Below are 16,920 nucleotides of genomic sequence, written 5' to 3' on the forward strand. Positions count from 1 at the left end.
TATTAACGAATAGATTGAAAGAGTGTCCGGAAAAATGATAATGTTTATTTTTTAAAATATATTTTATTTGAAAATATATTAAAATAATAGTATTTTTATAAATTATTTTTAATATTAGCGTATTAAAATATCTGAAAACATCAAAAAAATATTAATTTAAAGTAAAAAAAATTAAAATTTTATTTTTTTAAATACTTTTAAAACACAAAAACAAATATACCCTAAATAAATATATTAATTTACTTTACTAATATGTTTTAGATGTATAGTATAATGTTAATACTATATCCCACACAGATTTCTTTATTTATTTTTAAATACATTAAATTAACATAAAATAATGTATTCTTCAAATTGTTCAATTAATGCACACACTTGTATCAATTAAAAAATATCAACCCTTTTATTTTACAGTAATTATTAATAATTACATCATAAGCCAAACTTAAATATAAAAATTTAACCACCAAAATTAAAAATAATATTTTTAATTAGACTCAAAAATAATTTTTCTCCTTTACATCGATTTTCTCTTATCCTATGTTTATCTCTCTCGTATAAAATAATAATAAACATCAATTTTCTCTTATTATATATTTATCTCTCTCGTATAAAATAATAATAATAATAATAATAATAATAATAATAATAATAATAATAATAATAATTTACTCCTTGAATATTATAAGATTTTTCATTTATTTTCTGCTATGAAATCGTGAGGAAGAAAGTTAATTTTCAGGAATTAATAAATATGGTGTGTAATTTCCCTGTACTCTCTCTTTTCCACATAAATGAAGTTGATCAATGGGACCATCTCCCTCATTTTCCAATCAAGTATGGACGGAGCCCAGTGAAGCTCACATGCAATGGGCTTCGTGTTATTGGTCCTGCCCCCAACTTGAAGCTCTCGGCCCAATAACACTAAAAGAAAACGAAAACCAGTTTCCAAACGGATAAGACAACAAATCGGACGAAGCCAACGGAAATCGAGGGGCGCGCTGCCAATGCCATGAGCATGGAGGTTGTCCTTGCTCTCTCTCCATTTCCCCGTTTCTGTCTTCCTAACACCAACCTAAAAACCACTCTCAGCTCCTCAAACTCTCAGGTACCCTTTTCACTGCACTACAATCTACCCATCCAGAAAGACTTTTTTTTTTTAATCGAAAAAAGAAAAATCAAAGGGATTAAATTGCAATGATTTTCGCAGGTTCTGTTATGGAGATCCCCGTTAATGAACGTACAGTTAAATCACTACTACAGCAGAAAGCGTAGGGGCTGCATTAATGGTGGCGGAGCTTCTAGGCGCAGCCTTTGGCCTCAGTTTTCGAACAGCTATGATCGATGCAATCTCAAGTTGGGGAAGTTTATTAGCAGGCTCCGAGAGTTTATGAATTCTTCAGAAAAAATGAGAAAACATGTTTCTTCTACTCTTTTCACCCGGTTGGTTGTTTCAGTGTTGATGGTTTCTTTTGCGGTCAGCAATTCACCCTCTTGTGAGTTCTCAATATCTATGCCAAAAACACGTGGAGGTAGTGCTAAATCATGTTTGGAGGCTGGTTGTTTAATTTCTGTTGTTGTTTAGGGGCTCTGAGCGAAGAAAATCTTCTCTTCTTAGAGGCTTGGAGGACGATTGACCGTGCTTATGTTGACAAAACGTTCAATGGACAAAGTTGGTTTCGGTACAGAGAAAATGCTTTGCGCAATGAACCGATGAACACGCGCGAAGAGACATGTATGATCCTATTCTCTTAAAAGCATCCATTTTTTTCTATTTCGTGGTTTGCTGCATCTCACCTGGCTAGATTTAGGTTGAATTATCTGTGACTACGTGCATGTTGAAAGATAAAATTTCAGCTATTCCGTGCTTCAGAACCATTGGCAGAAAAATTAGTTGATAAATATAGTTTCTGACTGCAGGTTTGAGAAAGAAAAAATGAAAAAAGGTAAACATTGTTTATGTGAAAAATGTTGAACTAGTTTAAGTTAATTTCTCTTAAACATCTGGGGATGTTTTAAACTTCGAAATTTATTTTTAGATACTTGTTATTTTGTTCGTATTCACTATTTATTGTTACTTATCTTTGAGTTTTGCGTTGGAATTTTATAACTCTTGAAATATTTTTCTGAATTATTATTTTTTATATTATATATATATTGCACCCCAAAACGGAACACCAAGTCGCTCCGAAACTGAAAAATATCGTACCAGTAAAAAAAAAAAAAAAAGGAACGAAAGCTGGAATGGTCTTAACAACCATGCTTCCACCAGAAGGGAGTAATCAATTAATTATTTTCTTGTGTAATAGTTAACCTTAGGATAGTCTTTGAATGTGCTGCCTCTCTAAGCACTAGTGCATATTTGCTATCAGACACGGCTATCAGGAAGATGCTTGCCACACTTGATGATCCTTTCACTCGATTTCTCGAACCTGAGAAGTTCAAGAGTTTGCGGGTATGAGGCATTTTTATCATATTGATGTTATCTATTGCATTTTGGCCAAATAACTGGAAGGAAATCTATAGATGTTGGTATATGCTGTCTACTTAAGAAGGAGTTTTATGAATCTGATGATCTTGTCTGAAACCTGTCCATGTTTTCTCTGAAGGCAGTCTGGAACAAAAAGTGCTGTTACTGGTGTAGGGCTGTCAATAGGCTATCCTACAGGGTCTGATGGATCACCTGCTGGACTTGTTGTCATTTCAGCTGCTCCAGGAGGTCCTGCAAATAAGGCTGGCATTGTATCTGGGGACATTATCTTGGCAATAAATGATACAGGCACAGAAAGCATGGGCATATATGAAGCAGCAGACCGGTTGCAGTAAGCTTTTTTTTTATAAGGCACCTTTTCTTGAAAGTCGATCTATTTAGTAGGTCACGCAATTTGTCTACCATGTCACACACTGCCAGAATTCTGTTGAGATCGATATTTTATGATCCTCAAGGAACTTGTGAAATAGAGGTTTTCAAAGGATATGTTGCATCTGTGCTGGTGGTTCATCCAATAATCTGAAGGCATCTTAGAATCAGTGAGAGTATAAAGAGCCATTCTTTGTATAACGTTATACTTTGGAAGATTAGGACCTCTTCTTGTGCTTTTTATTCTTTCATAGAGTTTTCTCATATGGCTAAATTGACATCCAAGTCATATGGTCTTTTTTGAGCAGCTTCTCTGACCCACTCAAAATCATGATAATAAGGCATGCCACATAGGCATGTACTGCATGTTTTTAGATGATGAACTGATGAGAAAAAAGTGGGTGCATTCAAATGAATGGGAAAAAATGAACAAATCATAGACCACCACTACTTTGTAGTGGGATTTGATTTCTAAACATCTCACTGTGTATGGCTATAGAGCATATTATGGAGGAAAAATATTAATGAAGCTGACTGTACTTGATTTGGAAGCAACTCTTGATTGAGTTAGATGTGTTTATTGTGCTAATGATCTTGCCAGCATTTTTTTGTTATTAATGTGGTTATGGTTGTTATTTTTTGCAGTAATTGGAAGGTAAACATTGTTTCTGTGATTCCCAAGCATTAACTACAGAATGCCTTTAATTGTTCATCAAATTTGCAATATGCCTAACCTTATATAGTGAATTGTAGGGGACCTGAAGGAAGTTCAGTAGAATTAACCATTCGCAGTGGGCAAGAAATAAAGCATCTTGCTTTAACGTAAGAGTACTGCATTGTTTATCTCTCTTTTGATGTGCTATTAAAGTTCTTGCTTAAACTTCTTGTCCAAGGGAAATTTGATTCCACTTTTATCCGAGTTTAGATTGATTCTGCTATTTCAAAGTGGCTGTTCTGAAGATCTGTGCTTCACTATGCTTTTACTGTGGGAAATTTAACTACTTTTATAGAACTTTAATAGCACCCTCATACTCTGCCATATTTGGCAAAAAACATACAACAAAAGAAAGAAACAGCCACCATTACCCTATTTCATCGCATGGCATACATATGTTTCTTACATCCTGTCAAACATATCATCAATGTTTTTGACATTTGAAACTAACTGCTGCTTTCCAGGCGAGAGAAAGTGTCTCTAAATCCAGTGAAGTCAAGACTCTGTGTAATTCCTGGTTCAGGGAAGGATTCCCCCAGGATTGGGTATATTAAACTGACAACATTTAACCAAAATGCTTCAGGTAGTTTGAGGTAGCTATTTTATTTCTGAGGAATTATTCATTTTTTCCTTTAAATAAAGAGAGAATTTGTCAGTCATAAATCAATGCACTAGAAAGTCTGCATTCTTAACCAAGCTCAACATATTTGGATTATAAACTGTCTGTAAATGGTCTGCTATTCCCCCATCTGTAATGATTTTTGGAGCTCAACATGATTTTTATAATGCTGCTTTTGCATTTAGTACGTATTCAGTATATAACATTCATGGTTGCCAAGTGTTCTTCTCTATTGCACCTTAAAAATTAGTAGTCTGTTAGAGTGAAATGTTTTTGGGAATTCCATCCTTTCAGGATAGCATGTTGAGAATTCAGATATTTTGCAGGTGCTATCAGGGAAGCTATCAATACTTTGAGGAGTAATAATGTTAATGCCTTTGTGTTGGACCTTCGAGATAATAGGTGATTAGTTTTGAATGTCATATATTTTAAACTTGGTCCTACGGCTGCATTCTGAAAGCTTGAATTTGCTGCAGTGGTGGCTTGTTTCCAGAAGGGATTGAGATCGCCAAGATTTGGTAAGTTAAATTGCGATGAATGTATACATTTGAATTTGAATACATGGGTGCTGTAGCTTAAGCATTGGTAGCAGTACCTTTTAAAGGCAGGATTGGTAGGGGTTTTGGCTGCATAGTCATATGAGCATGATTTATGTTTTCTTTTATTTCAAAATGTATATTTATTGTCTATTCCTCTATACCTACTGTGAACTATGTTTATTGGTTTCCAAAAATTACAGTGACATGTCTTAATAGTCAAATCTATAAATATAGTGTCTTGGTTTTTATCCAAAAGAAAAGGATTAGGTGGATATATGGAGATGTGTGTGTGTATTATATATTTTCATGCGTTTGTTTGTGGTGTGTCTTCATGTATTTATATTTAGGATTATGTCCATGATTTGTATGTCATATATCCTTCTTCACTTGATTGTTGATTGGCTTCTTTTTATCACTTGCATCACTTAAAATGATTGAGCTCTTGACTACCCAACACTGGGATACTGCTTGAAGGTGCTTCATTGTCTTTTGCAGTTAATGCAGACATAATTTGTATCTGGTATTCATTATGCTTTCTAATAAACAGTTTTTGTATCAAAATGAATTGTTACTGGTTGAGAATTTGTTTTTAATTTAGAATCAAGGTTGTTGACAGCTTAAAAAATTGCTTTTCAATTTTTTTTTCTCTCTATCTAATTCAGCATCATTTCATTTTCTAGACTCACTGTCCAAGATACCACATTTACTCACTCAGCGGATGTTAACTTCTTTTTTTCCTAATGCATTTCATGTGGGAACTGTGCTATTAAGAATACTGTTAGCCTAAATGTAAATATAAGTAAAATAGGTGGCAAGTGCTATTCAGAAGTTGCAGTGCCCTGTTTCACTTGAAGGAAGAACCTGTGCTTATTACAAACAATGAAAAAAAAAATGTAGATATACGTCTATGGCTTACAATCAACTGTGTATTTTTGGCTCTACCACATTGCTTGAAAAGAGAAAACTCTTAGGCATTGTTGCCACTTATTTTCCTTCAAACGTTTAGTGCAGCCTCCAGTGTTTACTGGGAGTGCTTGTGGTCATATTTGTTTGGAGTGTATCTTGATGTTAATACACATAGTTGATTTTAGTATATTATATATTGTCTCATATCATAATTGTATTGAATTTTGACCTACGTGTGGCTGTAATTTTTGTGCATGTGGGTGGGAGGTTGAATAGTTTGCTTTCTTTTTCTCCTCTTTTCTTCTCTCCCTGTAATTTTTTTTTGGGGGGGAGCGGGGATTTACTAAAGAGATTATTGGAACCATGAATTAACATAACAAATGTGATCACTTAATACCCTATACTTTCATCTATTTAGTCAAGACTCACTGTATACTAGTCTATTAATCTGCTGGTTTTGTTCAGGTTAGACAAAGGTGTCATTGTGTATATTTGCGATAGTCGTGGGGTTAGAGATATATATGACACGGATGGAAGTAGTGCAATTGCAACTTCAGAACCCCTTGCTGTACTGGTAAGCTTTCTTATACCGAATCCTGGGATCATCCATAACATTTGTTGATGCATCAGAGTATGTGACTTGAGCAGGTAAGTTTGTAAGAACTCTCAGTTGTCTTGAAGGCTCTTTTCAGTAAACTTGATGTCTTCTCTCTGTATGAGCTGTCACAAACTCTCTCTCTCTCTTTCAATTTCTAGTATAATTTGGTTGCAATGTAAAGCAGCTGCTTTAAATGTGATCATGCATCTGCAATTTGCCCCATTCATACTATTTGTTCTGCCACTTGTATTGAGTTTTCACAGCATCTTTGTCTCTGGTTTGAGCAAGAGCTTTACTAGAAAGGATTTTATATGTGCTTGATTTTCACATTTTCAACATCAAATCTTTAATCAGAGACCACTTACTTTGCTCTGAGTTTCTATCAGGTGAACAAGGGAACTGCGAGTGCAAGTGAAATATTAGCCGGTGCATTGAAAGACAATAAGCGTGCTGTTTTATTTGGAGAACCCACATTTGGAAAAGGGTAATTGCTTCTGCTTCTACAACATTTATGAACTATGTCATCTGTGACTAACCAGCATGTTAATTCTGTTCCACAGCAAGATTCAATCAGTTTTTCAGCTATCTGATGGTTCTGGCTTGGCGGTTACTGTTGCTCGTTATGAGACCCCTGATCACACTGATATTGACAAGGTCAGTGGCTTATTCTTTGTGCAGCACTGCTCTCTCTCTCTCTCTCCCTGTCTCCCTCCCTCCCTCCCTCCCTCTCACTCGCTCTCTCGGTAATTCTTCTTTCTTTTACTTAGGTTGGTGTGATTCCAGACCATCCACTTCCTAGAACTTTTCCGAAGGATGAGGAAGGTTTCTGCGGCTGCCTCCAAGACCCTGCATCTACTTTCTACGTGAATAGGGGCCAGCTGTTTGCGAGATAGCAGATTCTCGTGTTTTGACATTTTTTTGGGGGGTTAAAGACATCATAATTCCTTTTCAAGTGGAGTAGATTCATTCTTTTGTTGGTTCATTAATCTTTATTGGAGCCAGTTTAACTCGAGCAAACATTTGCTTCAGTATTTTATGAAAAGGGTTGTCAACCAGCTTCGGTCTGGTTGACCATGAAAATGACATGAGGAAGTTTGACCACCGAGAAGTTCATCTCCCTCGATTACCAAAATTTCATACGAGGAATATGTCGGTGGATATCATCCATTGGAAAACTCATTAAAAATGAAATCCCAGGTCGATACTATGTTCAGAAACAAATTGAACGAGGAACAACTATAATATACCATGAAGGGATCTTCATCACCTTGATGGTATTTCTGTAATTATTTATGATAGCTGAAGTGTTTGTCCTTGTTAATTGAACTATCATGATCATCAACTACCCAAGCCCGATACCCCCTTTACAGCTTCCTCCTCCTCCTGTTCTTCATCACCTATTTCAGCATCATCTCGCGTGCCGCCAATTGTTTTCCTCCTCTTTCAGGCCTTGCGTTCCGACTGTCCAATGGACAGTGGTAATACCATGACAGAGGCTTTTGGACCAGTGGCAAGCAATGGAGATATGACGATAGGTGGAAATGTCCAACCACAGGATTTGGCTAGCTGCGGTGACCAAATTGCAAAACTCTTGCGACCTCTTAGACTTACATTAATGTCAAAACTATAGTAGAAATTCCAATAAAGATATTCCCCGCAAAGGTGAAAAATAAAATATCAGTATTTTGTTAGACCTAAAGTAGCAGCAAAGAAAGCTGCGTGCCACGAAATGAAACAATCAAACTCAATGGACCGTTCTTGCAATGAGAAGTGGGATTGTTGAGAGGCAACGTGAAAAATCATCGAATTGTTAACAGTGCCACACTAAAAAGGGTAAGCTGTAAATATGAGTAAATAAAATTGTTAACAATGCTAACCTTAGTGCGTGTACAGAGACGAACAAACATTTTGGTAGCTACAAATTAAGAGGAAAAAATTACCTGAAGAACCCACAAACTGTCGAGAGCTTCCTCTATGATGCCAGGAGGCTCTTCTTCTTGGTCCGACCATCACCTCCGCTAAGTAAAAAGGAGAGTAGAAAAAATACCAGTGAGCAGCTTGAGCAGAGTCCATTCAAGCTTTGATTGGTAGTTGATTCATTATTTCATCGAGCTGAAATTTTAATAACAAGTTTGATATATATAGTTATAGTTTTCATTTTGTACGGTTAGATTGAAGATTAGAGATATTTAAATTAATTTTTATTCACAGAAACATGATTGTCGGTTTTGTTTTGTGAGGATTTTTCAACCCTTTCTCTTTAATCTTTAATATATTCCAAAAATAAATTATTCTTATGATTTAAGTTGTAATACTTAGTTTTAAATAAGAAAAACATTTGTGTATAAGTTATTAGCTGTGCTGCGATCCAATGGTTTTCTATATAAAACATTAATATGGATTGATTGCGATTTCTTGTTTAATTTTATTTGATTACTTCATTTTATTTTTTTTATTTATTTGCTTAAAGATACATTGGAATAATATATTTTTTATTTTAAAAAATTATTTTTAATATCAGCATATCAAAACGATCTAAAAACACCAAAAAATATTATATTAATTTAAAATCAAAAGATATTTTTAAAATATAAAAATAAATATCCTTCTCTTGCATATCACGGCCATTCCTCGTCGTTACAACCCGATATTATACATCGCTAGCGTTTATCTACATTCAATTTTTATAAAACTGACCACCGCTGCTACAATTGGTTTTAATCTTTGCTAATTATTTTTAAGAACTTAAATTTACTTTATTCCACACCCTTGACCATTAGCAAGATACTAAAAATATGGATATTTTTTAATTTTATTTTTTAATATTTATTTTGTTAAGAATTTAATTTTATAATTTTTTTTAATTTTTTTTCTATCAAGTTATATCAGTCTCGTAATCTAAATTACGGGTTAACTAAGTTTACATGATTTTTTTTTAAATTATCCTTTAATATTTTATTAATTAAAAATTAGGTTTTATGATTTGTTTTGATTTATTTTTTATCGGGTTATCCCGATCTCATAATCCGAGTCACGGGTTTAACAAGTTAACCCGGGTTGACTTGGGTCACCTTTTTTAAATTGATTTTATTTTAGTTTCATCATTCAATATTGAATTAATCGAGAATTGTGTTTCATAATTTATTTTGATATGCTTTCTAGGAGTTATCTAAGTGTCATGATCCTAGTCGCGAGTTTAGTAGATTAAAACAAGTTGATTCATGTCGTTTTCTTAGTTTGCTTTCTATGAGGTTATCCATGATAAGTCACTAGTTTGGCGAGTTAACCCAGATTGACTTTGATTGTTTTTTGTGTCCTTTTTAATTAATTTTTTTTTAATTTTATCATTCGACATTAAGTTAATTAGAAATTAAGTTTCATAATCTATTTTGATTTGCTTTCTATGGGTTTATTCTGGTATCATGATCCAGATCGCGGGTTTGACAAGTTAATCTAAATTGACTCGTGTAATTTTATTTTTTTTAATTTTTTTTCAATTTCATCCTTCAACATTGGGTTAATTGAGAATTAAACTTTATAATTTGTTTAATTTTTTTTATGTGGAGTTATCATAGTCTCATAATTAGGATTGTATATTTGACAGGTTAATTTAAATTAATTCAATATATCATCTCAATATTTTAAAAAAAAATGTTATCTTGATATTTTTTAGTCAAATTATATTTTTTTCAATCGTTTAGGTTGTTTTTGGATCTAATAAGTGAATCGAATTATATCAAATGAATTTTTATATAATTTAATTTAATTTTGCTAGAAAAAATATTAGCAACGAATAAATATATTTTTTTTGTTAAAAAATACATGATCCAATTCAGTAATAGCGATGATATTTATCTTTATTTCTTAATTATTTTCCATTTGCACTTTATAATATCTTAAAAAGCTGCACAAAATCTCTTCTACATGAGCGAGATTCGTCATTTAACCATTAACAATTCTGTTTTTTTTATATATATATTTGAAAATATAATAACTGTTATTTTTCAAAGTTTTATTTATTCTAGAACACATTAAAATAATATTTTTTTATTTTTTAAAAAATTATTTTTAATATTAACACATCAAAATGATATGAAAATATCAAAAAAATATTAATTTAAAATAAAAAAATAAAAAAAATTTAAATTGTTTTCAAAATACTTTTAAAACACAATACCAAACACACTCTAAGTTAAATTAAACATTTTCAGGTTCGTAAAAAGTAAAATTGTTATACATATGTTTGAAAAATTATGAAAAATACATTTTTTTCTAAAATACTTTAATTATTTTTTTAAAACAAGATAGTCAAATTATATATAAAAAATCATGATTATTTTTTAAATGAAAAATATTAATTTCTCATTCACAATTTAATTTGGTCCATTTTGGTTTGAGTTTTCCTTTAATATCCTTATCTAATATTTTTGCTTATAATTTATCCTTTTTAAAAAAAAAATAGTAAAAGGGCATTTGTGGGTATAAAAAGAGGCATTCTGGAGCAAATGTTTTTTTTTTTTTAATGTGGAGGAGGTTTTTAACAAAGTCCAAACCTTCGGGTACTGAATATAATTTCATGGTATTTCAGGGAGGTTTCTGTAATTTTCACTAATATATATAATGAAAGAAGATAGGTTCGTCTGTTTAATTTGTTTAGCTTTAGCCCCAAATCGATACGGGAACCCCTTCCCTGCTGCCATAGAGAGAGAAAGAGAGATGAGGCCGATGCAGGTAGACTTCTTCGCGGACATGGAGGATCAAGGATCAACAGTGGCTATGGACGTAGATGACGTGGACGCACTGGAGATGTTCGGGGAGGGAGTCATCAACATGGAAAACAAACTTGCCGACGCCGATTTCTTCAACTATTTCGAAGACGATTTCGATGACACAGACATCAACTGATCTGACCTGACCCTATCCTCCATGTATCTACCTGCCTTGGCTTTTTCTAGCTTTCTAATTTTGGAGACTAGTGTTGTTTACTATGTCTCCGGATTCTCTTGTTCTGCTTTAACTATTAATTAAATATAATGGATGGAATTGTGTTTAATTAATATTATCTCTTATTATTAATATAATGAATGGAATTGGGTTTGATTGCTGTGGAAGGTTCAGTGAAAAATTGAGTTTTTTTAGGGTTTAGCTTCTGTTGGGGTTTCTGCTGATGCAGTACAATGATTGGAGCAGCATGTGAAGAAATTTATTTGGCTTTGATTGTTTTATTTCCTAGATTTAAGTGGTACTTGTGTATGAAGCATCAAAGTATCTGTAGGGTTGGAGGAATTCTCATTGTTTTTGGTTCCATCATGGTGTTTTTTGACGGTTTCATAAGGCTCAGTCCTCTTTCTTCGCTTTCCTTGTTTTTGCTGAGGTTTGATGAGCCTGATGGCGTTATTTTGCAAACTGAAGTTTCGTTTAATTCCGTTTCTGGTTTTAGGTAGTTGCATTTGAATTCGTGCTGTTCTGGCTTTGTAGTTGACCAATAGGCCTGCAAATTCACACTGGTTTTTGGTTAAATATGATAAAGTCCATGTGTTTCTTCAGTTTTATCATTTATGATACTTTTATTGTGCTTAAATTTGTAATGCTCTTAAAGTTTTGTTTTGTTACAACTGTGTGGTGCTGTGTAGGGTATTTTTGTAAGACTGTTATGAAGACTTTGTTAATTCTTAACCTTTTTAAGCTTATACAGCATGTATGTTCATTTGGAAAAAGAATTAGATTGGGTGCTTGATATGGTTCAATCTCTGTTGTTGCCCATATGGAAGTTATGGAATATACCTAGGAACCAGGCTGAACATTTTAACATTACTTACATAATGGGCTTAAATCACTTTATGCTCCTCTATTTGGACCGGTGAATATGAAGGTTTGAGGAGTGCAGATGTTACAGTCACCTATCTTAAACTGGATGACTTTTGTGGAACTCTGATTATTCTGTCTCTTGATGGCATATTGTTGTTGAGTATTGCTTAGGATATTTTTTTCCTGGTGTGTTGTAATGGATATGTAGATGGAGGTAGTCCTTGTAAATTTCAATTGCTTTTTATGATAGTGATAAACTCAAGATCAATTAAAGATGTTTTTGTGTTGTACTATGTCAAGCTATGTGATTTGTGATCCTGTGTTTTAAATATATTTTTTTGGGGGATTTTTGTTTTTGGGATGTTTGAGCAGTTCATCAGAAATAAAACTTGGATGGTGATATCATCATGGTGCGGGCATTAATTGTTCATACTTCTCATCTGCGTTGCTTTGAATGCAGTGATAGTAGAACTAGCCTGAGCGTTCTGAATCTCAGCTTCGGTTTGGCCTCTTTCTAGTCTGAAACTCTCCTAGGTGTTTTGTACCGTAACTTAATGGTTATAGTTAAATGAATGGAAGCTTACTGGTGGCACTTAAGCAGATGAATGTAACAAGTCTTTTTGTGCTTGATGCTAAACTCATTCAATGTAGAAAGCACTAGCCATTTGGTCCAAGCTCCGTCGTGGACAAGATGTTTTTTTTCTCCTACAAAAAAATTATACATGCAGGTTTTTTATATGTATTTTTATATAAAAAAAGGTTTGAAGTGTAAATTAAAAAGGTATGTATGTAATTAAATAAATCAAGAATTATGTTTGACTATGAAAGTTTAAAAAAGGTATGCACGGTAGAATATTTCTCGGTTGTGTATCCTGAATTTGTCTATTAAAATTAATTTTTTATTTAATCAAATGATATTAAAAATACATATATATTAAATTGATTAAATAAAATAAAAGTGAAAAAATATTATACAAAGCTGCTAATATTAGAAATTTTATCTGAAAATAAATATTTTTTATTTTTAAAAATAAAGTTCTTGTATATAAAAAAAATTATAAATGAATCAGAATAATTTTTAAAAAAATTAAATACACATAATACTATCAAAAAACAATCTTTATTGAAAAAAGATTAAATAAGAAAGAAAATCACAAATAAGAAATGTTAATTGAAATATAAATTTAAAAGTTATTTTAAAAAAGATATTAGTAAGAAAAAGCAATATTAGAAAAAAAAAAATAATAACTTGGTTGTTGTGATCTAACTTATTAAACTCATGACCTGGACCATGAATTCAACTGAATTCAATAACTTTTTTTCCCACTTAAATTTATATTCAACCTAAAAAATAAAGAAGATGATCAAAACAAGCTTAGACTCATGGGCCTATGGCCTAGTATAAAGTCTTGATAAATCATAAATAAAATAATTGAGAAACATGGTATGTAAACCTCCAGTCTAAAAATTGGCAAATTAGAGTAATTATTAAATATGGCAAGCATGGGTATGCAAAATGTTAACTAACAATAAATCGTTTAAATTTTCAAATCAGAAAAAAAATATCATTTAAAGAAAAAAATTTATAAATTTGAGGAGGATGATTTATGGAAAAATAGAAGGGAGTTCAAATAAATTAACTTTTGACCCTTTGCGTGAGAAATGTTGATTATCGATATGAATATTATGTACAATCGTGTCTTTTGGACTGAAAGTAGTAAAAAAAAATCAGAGGAAAAAAATATGATAATTATGAACAGAAATCTTCAACGAATTTACTTGAGAACCTCGATGATTTAAGTAAATCATGCAAGAGATGAAATTCAGATTTTTGGTGAAAAGTATTACCGACTATTCAATTTTACAGTATTAAGCATATCTCTTAATCCAAGCATTGGATCAGTTTGAAATGTTACGAGTAGTCCACCGACATATGTTTTTACCATGAGTTAAATTTTCAGGTCAATTGAAATTTAGAAAGGCCTCAGAGAAATATTAACATACCCGAATTGGATATAAAAGGCATATATATAATTATGAGAGGTAAAATGGTCATTAGAGCGGGAAAAAAAAACCTTTTTCAAAAGGTTGTTATAGCTGCAAACCCAGAAGCCATGAAAATGGCTTGTAAAGCCTTCATCTTCTTCTAAGACTTTGAGAGAATCAACTATGATTGAGAGCTTTAGGTGAAATTGAGTTGGTCATAAAGAAAAAACACATCAAGAGTAAACAACTTGACAATCATATCTCCACTTTACACCTTTGGATTGGGTTTCCCTTTGGATATGTTGTTATTCGCTATGTTTGAAACATTCTAACCGTAGGGATGTGCAATATCAGGCTCTGTGTGAGAGATATAGTCAATGAAACATTTGTAGAGAAAACACCTTTATGCACATACATCTGTCAAACCCAGCACTTAGGTTTGGCAGGTGTTGTCATGCCTAGTAGCTTGGCCTAGTGTGCTACCAAGCCAACAAGGTGGGTTTGACTTGTGTTTCCTAAAAGTGTCAAGCCTGGGGATTTTTGTCATTACAGCCCGGGTATGGCCAGATTTGCTACACCAACAGATTTTAACATAATACCTGAATCTAACATCGTCACTTCTATATATTTTTATATAAAATCTTAAAGCATTTATTTCTTAATAAATAAGCTTAATTAAACAAGCTTACATTCCGCCAACATCATTAAGTGTATTAAAGTCTTTCATGACTCGTATTGTCTCCATATTTTAGCTGGATAAAATGAGTTGAATACAAATCACAACACAACTCAAAGTATCACAAAGGTAAAATTACACTTCAGTCCCTCCTCTCAACCAAAAAACAAGACTCATGAGCTATAAATACATCATAAGACCTCCATAACAAAATGTTCATAATCTTCATTCTCTACTGCATATATATTTTCAGATCATCTTTCTATAGAATATTATTATATTTTCTCTCTCTAAAATATATTTATTTAAGTATCAAAGAGTCTCCATGTTCATCTAAGAATAACTTTTATAAGTATTAGTCACACGCCATATTGGTGTACCAAGCACCAAATATAAGCTATTAACCACCTTGACTAAAAAGAATGAATAAGATTATTAGAACCTGTTGATTAACCGATTATCCAACCCGGAAATCTTGTTCCTAGACTACATAGATTTTTAGAACATCATTATTTTTAAAAAATCTTGGAGTGTGGAAGGATTCAATCATGCACACTCTTCATTATACAATGTGACTAAACATGCCTTTAGAATGTGAAAACAAAAATGAAGAATTTTTCAGAAAATGCTTGCTTATCCATACAAATTGCAATTGCAGATTATAGTGGCACTACATAATTTATGAGGAGAAAATCACGAGAAGATGCCACATTTACAGGCTCTAGCTATTAATATTAGTCCTCTCTTAACGCCACCCCTGTTTTTCTTATCATTTTCATGGACTTTAAGCCCGGATCTAATAAATCTTGCAAACTCAATCCATTTAAAAAAAAAAAAGGAAAAACAAAAAACAAAAATAGGCTTGTTACTTCACCCTCTCTTTTATTTTTCAGTTCCACAACGTCCTGTTCTTTTCTGTTTTCGTCGTCTCGTTGTTCTTGGCAGCATCAGCATACTTTCTCTCCTTTTTCTTTCTTAGAAGAATTTTCAAGAACATCCTTCCTATGAAAACCTCTCTAAACTTACATTGTATCTCTTGTTAATAGTTGGGATCATAGCCTGTATTTCACCATCCATCACATTCTTTCTCTGTCCCTTTTTCTTCCTTTTCCTATTGCAGACTGAAGTTCTCACAGTTATATCTTGCGTATTCGTTCAACCTAGATTGATACTTCACTTCCATGGCGAAAAGAGAGATAAAAAAAAGAGAGGCGAAAGAGATAAGGTTGTGTCAGAGAAGAGAAAGAAAGAGAAGTCAGAACTCTCATGCACCAAACTACCAACTGTTGTGGTCTTTCCTTGTTGTGATTGTAAAAGGGGGCTGTATTGTGCAGGGAGAGGGAGTCAGAGGAGGAAATATGTGTGGGATTATTGGATTTTCTCTGCCTCTTTTCTTCTTTTGGTCCATGTGATGTTAATGGACACGCAGAATCAAATAAGATTTGAGAGAAATTAACAAAGGGAAGCAGAGGGAAGCTGTCTGCGTGTCTGTATGGGATCCCCCCTGCTTTTGCAGCAATTTTTGACTTATTTGTAGTCACAAAGTCCCCGATCCCACCCCACCACCGACGAAACAAATCAAAACCCAACTCTACTAACATTGGATGGAGAGTGTGGCGGCTCACAAGCTGGAGCTATACCTTGAGGCATGGTGGCTTTCCTAAATTTGGAGGAATTTCCATTCTAACATCAGCAGTTCTCGAATGTCTTTTAAGGATTACTACATGTAAAACAGACTCCCAGCAACAAATTACTTAAAAAATGGATCTTAATTCATTGGTCTTCATCGAAGATTTCAATGAAAATATGCTAAAAACCTTCATTGGAGCCCCGCACTCCAGTTTGATGGGGATTCGCATATTCATCTTTGTATATCTACCCAGTAAGCGTTTGTATTACACCTTAAAGTATCCATAGGACAATTAGGGCAAAGATTTTATACACATATATAGTTTTGCTGACTTTGTAAATTTGAAGTGTTTGTCGTGACAGCCGTTTAGAATTGCGTTCTAAACGTTTTTTTTTTAATGATTTGAGGTCCAATTTTAGAATTTTTAGGCCTTCTGGGAGCCTTATGCTTGTGCTTATGACCTTATTAACCCCTTCTCTTTAATGAAAGTCCCATGAAGCAGCTCCCTCTTCATCAATCAATCAAGGCAGCTGAAACAAGTGACGAAGGCCAAATTCTGGAATGCTCCTGGTCCGAACACGTA

General features: G+C 33.1%; 2 protein-coding genes across 2 annotated transcripts; both read left to right on the forward strand.

Annotated features, from left to right (window-relative positions):
* The first annotated feature begins 941 nt into the window (after positions 1 to 941).
* On the forward strand, positions 942 to 7,338 carry LOC7494761 (carboxyl-terminal-processing peptidase 2, chloroplastic). Its single transcript, XM_002311668.4, has 13 exons — positions 942 to 1,108; positions 1,211 to 1,496; positions 1,586 to 1,735; positions 2,373 to 2,455; positions 2,614 to 2,822; positions 3,614 to 3,682; positions 4,040 to 4,158; positions 4,521 to 4,596; positions 4,671 to 4,712; positions 6,105 to 6,213; positions 6,624 to 6,721; positions 6,798 to 6,891; positions 7,005 to 7,338. The coding sequence occupies exons 1-13, from the start codon at positions 1,013 to 1,015 to the stop codon at positions 7,128 to 7,130; spliced, it is 1,557 nt and encodes a 518-aa protein (XP_002311704.2). The 5' UTR covers positions 942 to 1,012; the 3' UTR covers positions 7,131 to 7,338.
* A 3,529-nt stretch (positions 7,339 to 10,867) lies between these two features.
* LOC18101620 (small acidic protein 1) lies at positions 10,868 to 11,294 on the forward strand. Its single transcript, XM_006379858.3, has one exon. It carries the CDS (start codon positions 10,954 to 10,956, stop codon positions 11,140 to 11,142), a length of 189 nt encoding a protein of 62 aa, XP_006379920.2. The 5' UTR covers positions 10,868 to 10,953; the 3' UTR covers positions 11,143 to 11,294.
* Positions 11,295 to 16,920: the final 5,626 nt, after the last annotated feature.

The sequence above is a fragment of the Populus trichocarpa genome, chromosome 8 (genome assembly GCF_000002775.5).
Source record: "Populus trichocarpa isolate Nisqually-1 chromosome 8, P.trichocarpa_v4.1, whole genome shotgun sequence".
Taxonomy (NCBI): domain Eukaryota; kingdom Viridiplantae; phylum Streptophyta; class Magnoliopsida; order Malpighiales; family Salicaceae; genus Populus; species Populus trichocarpa.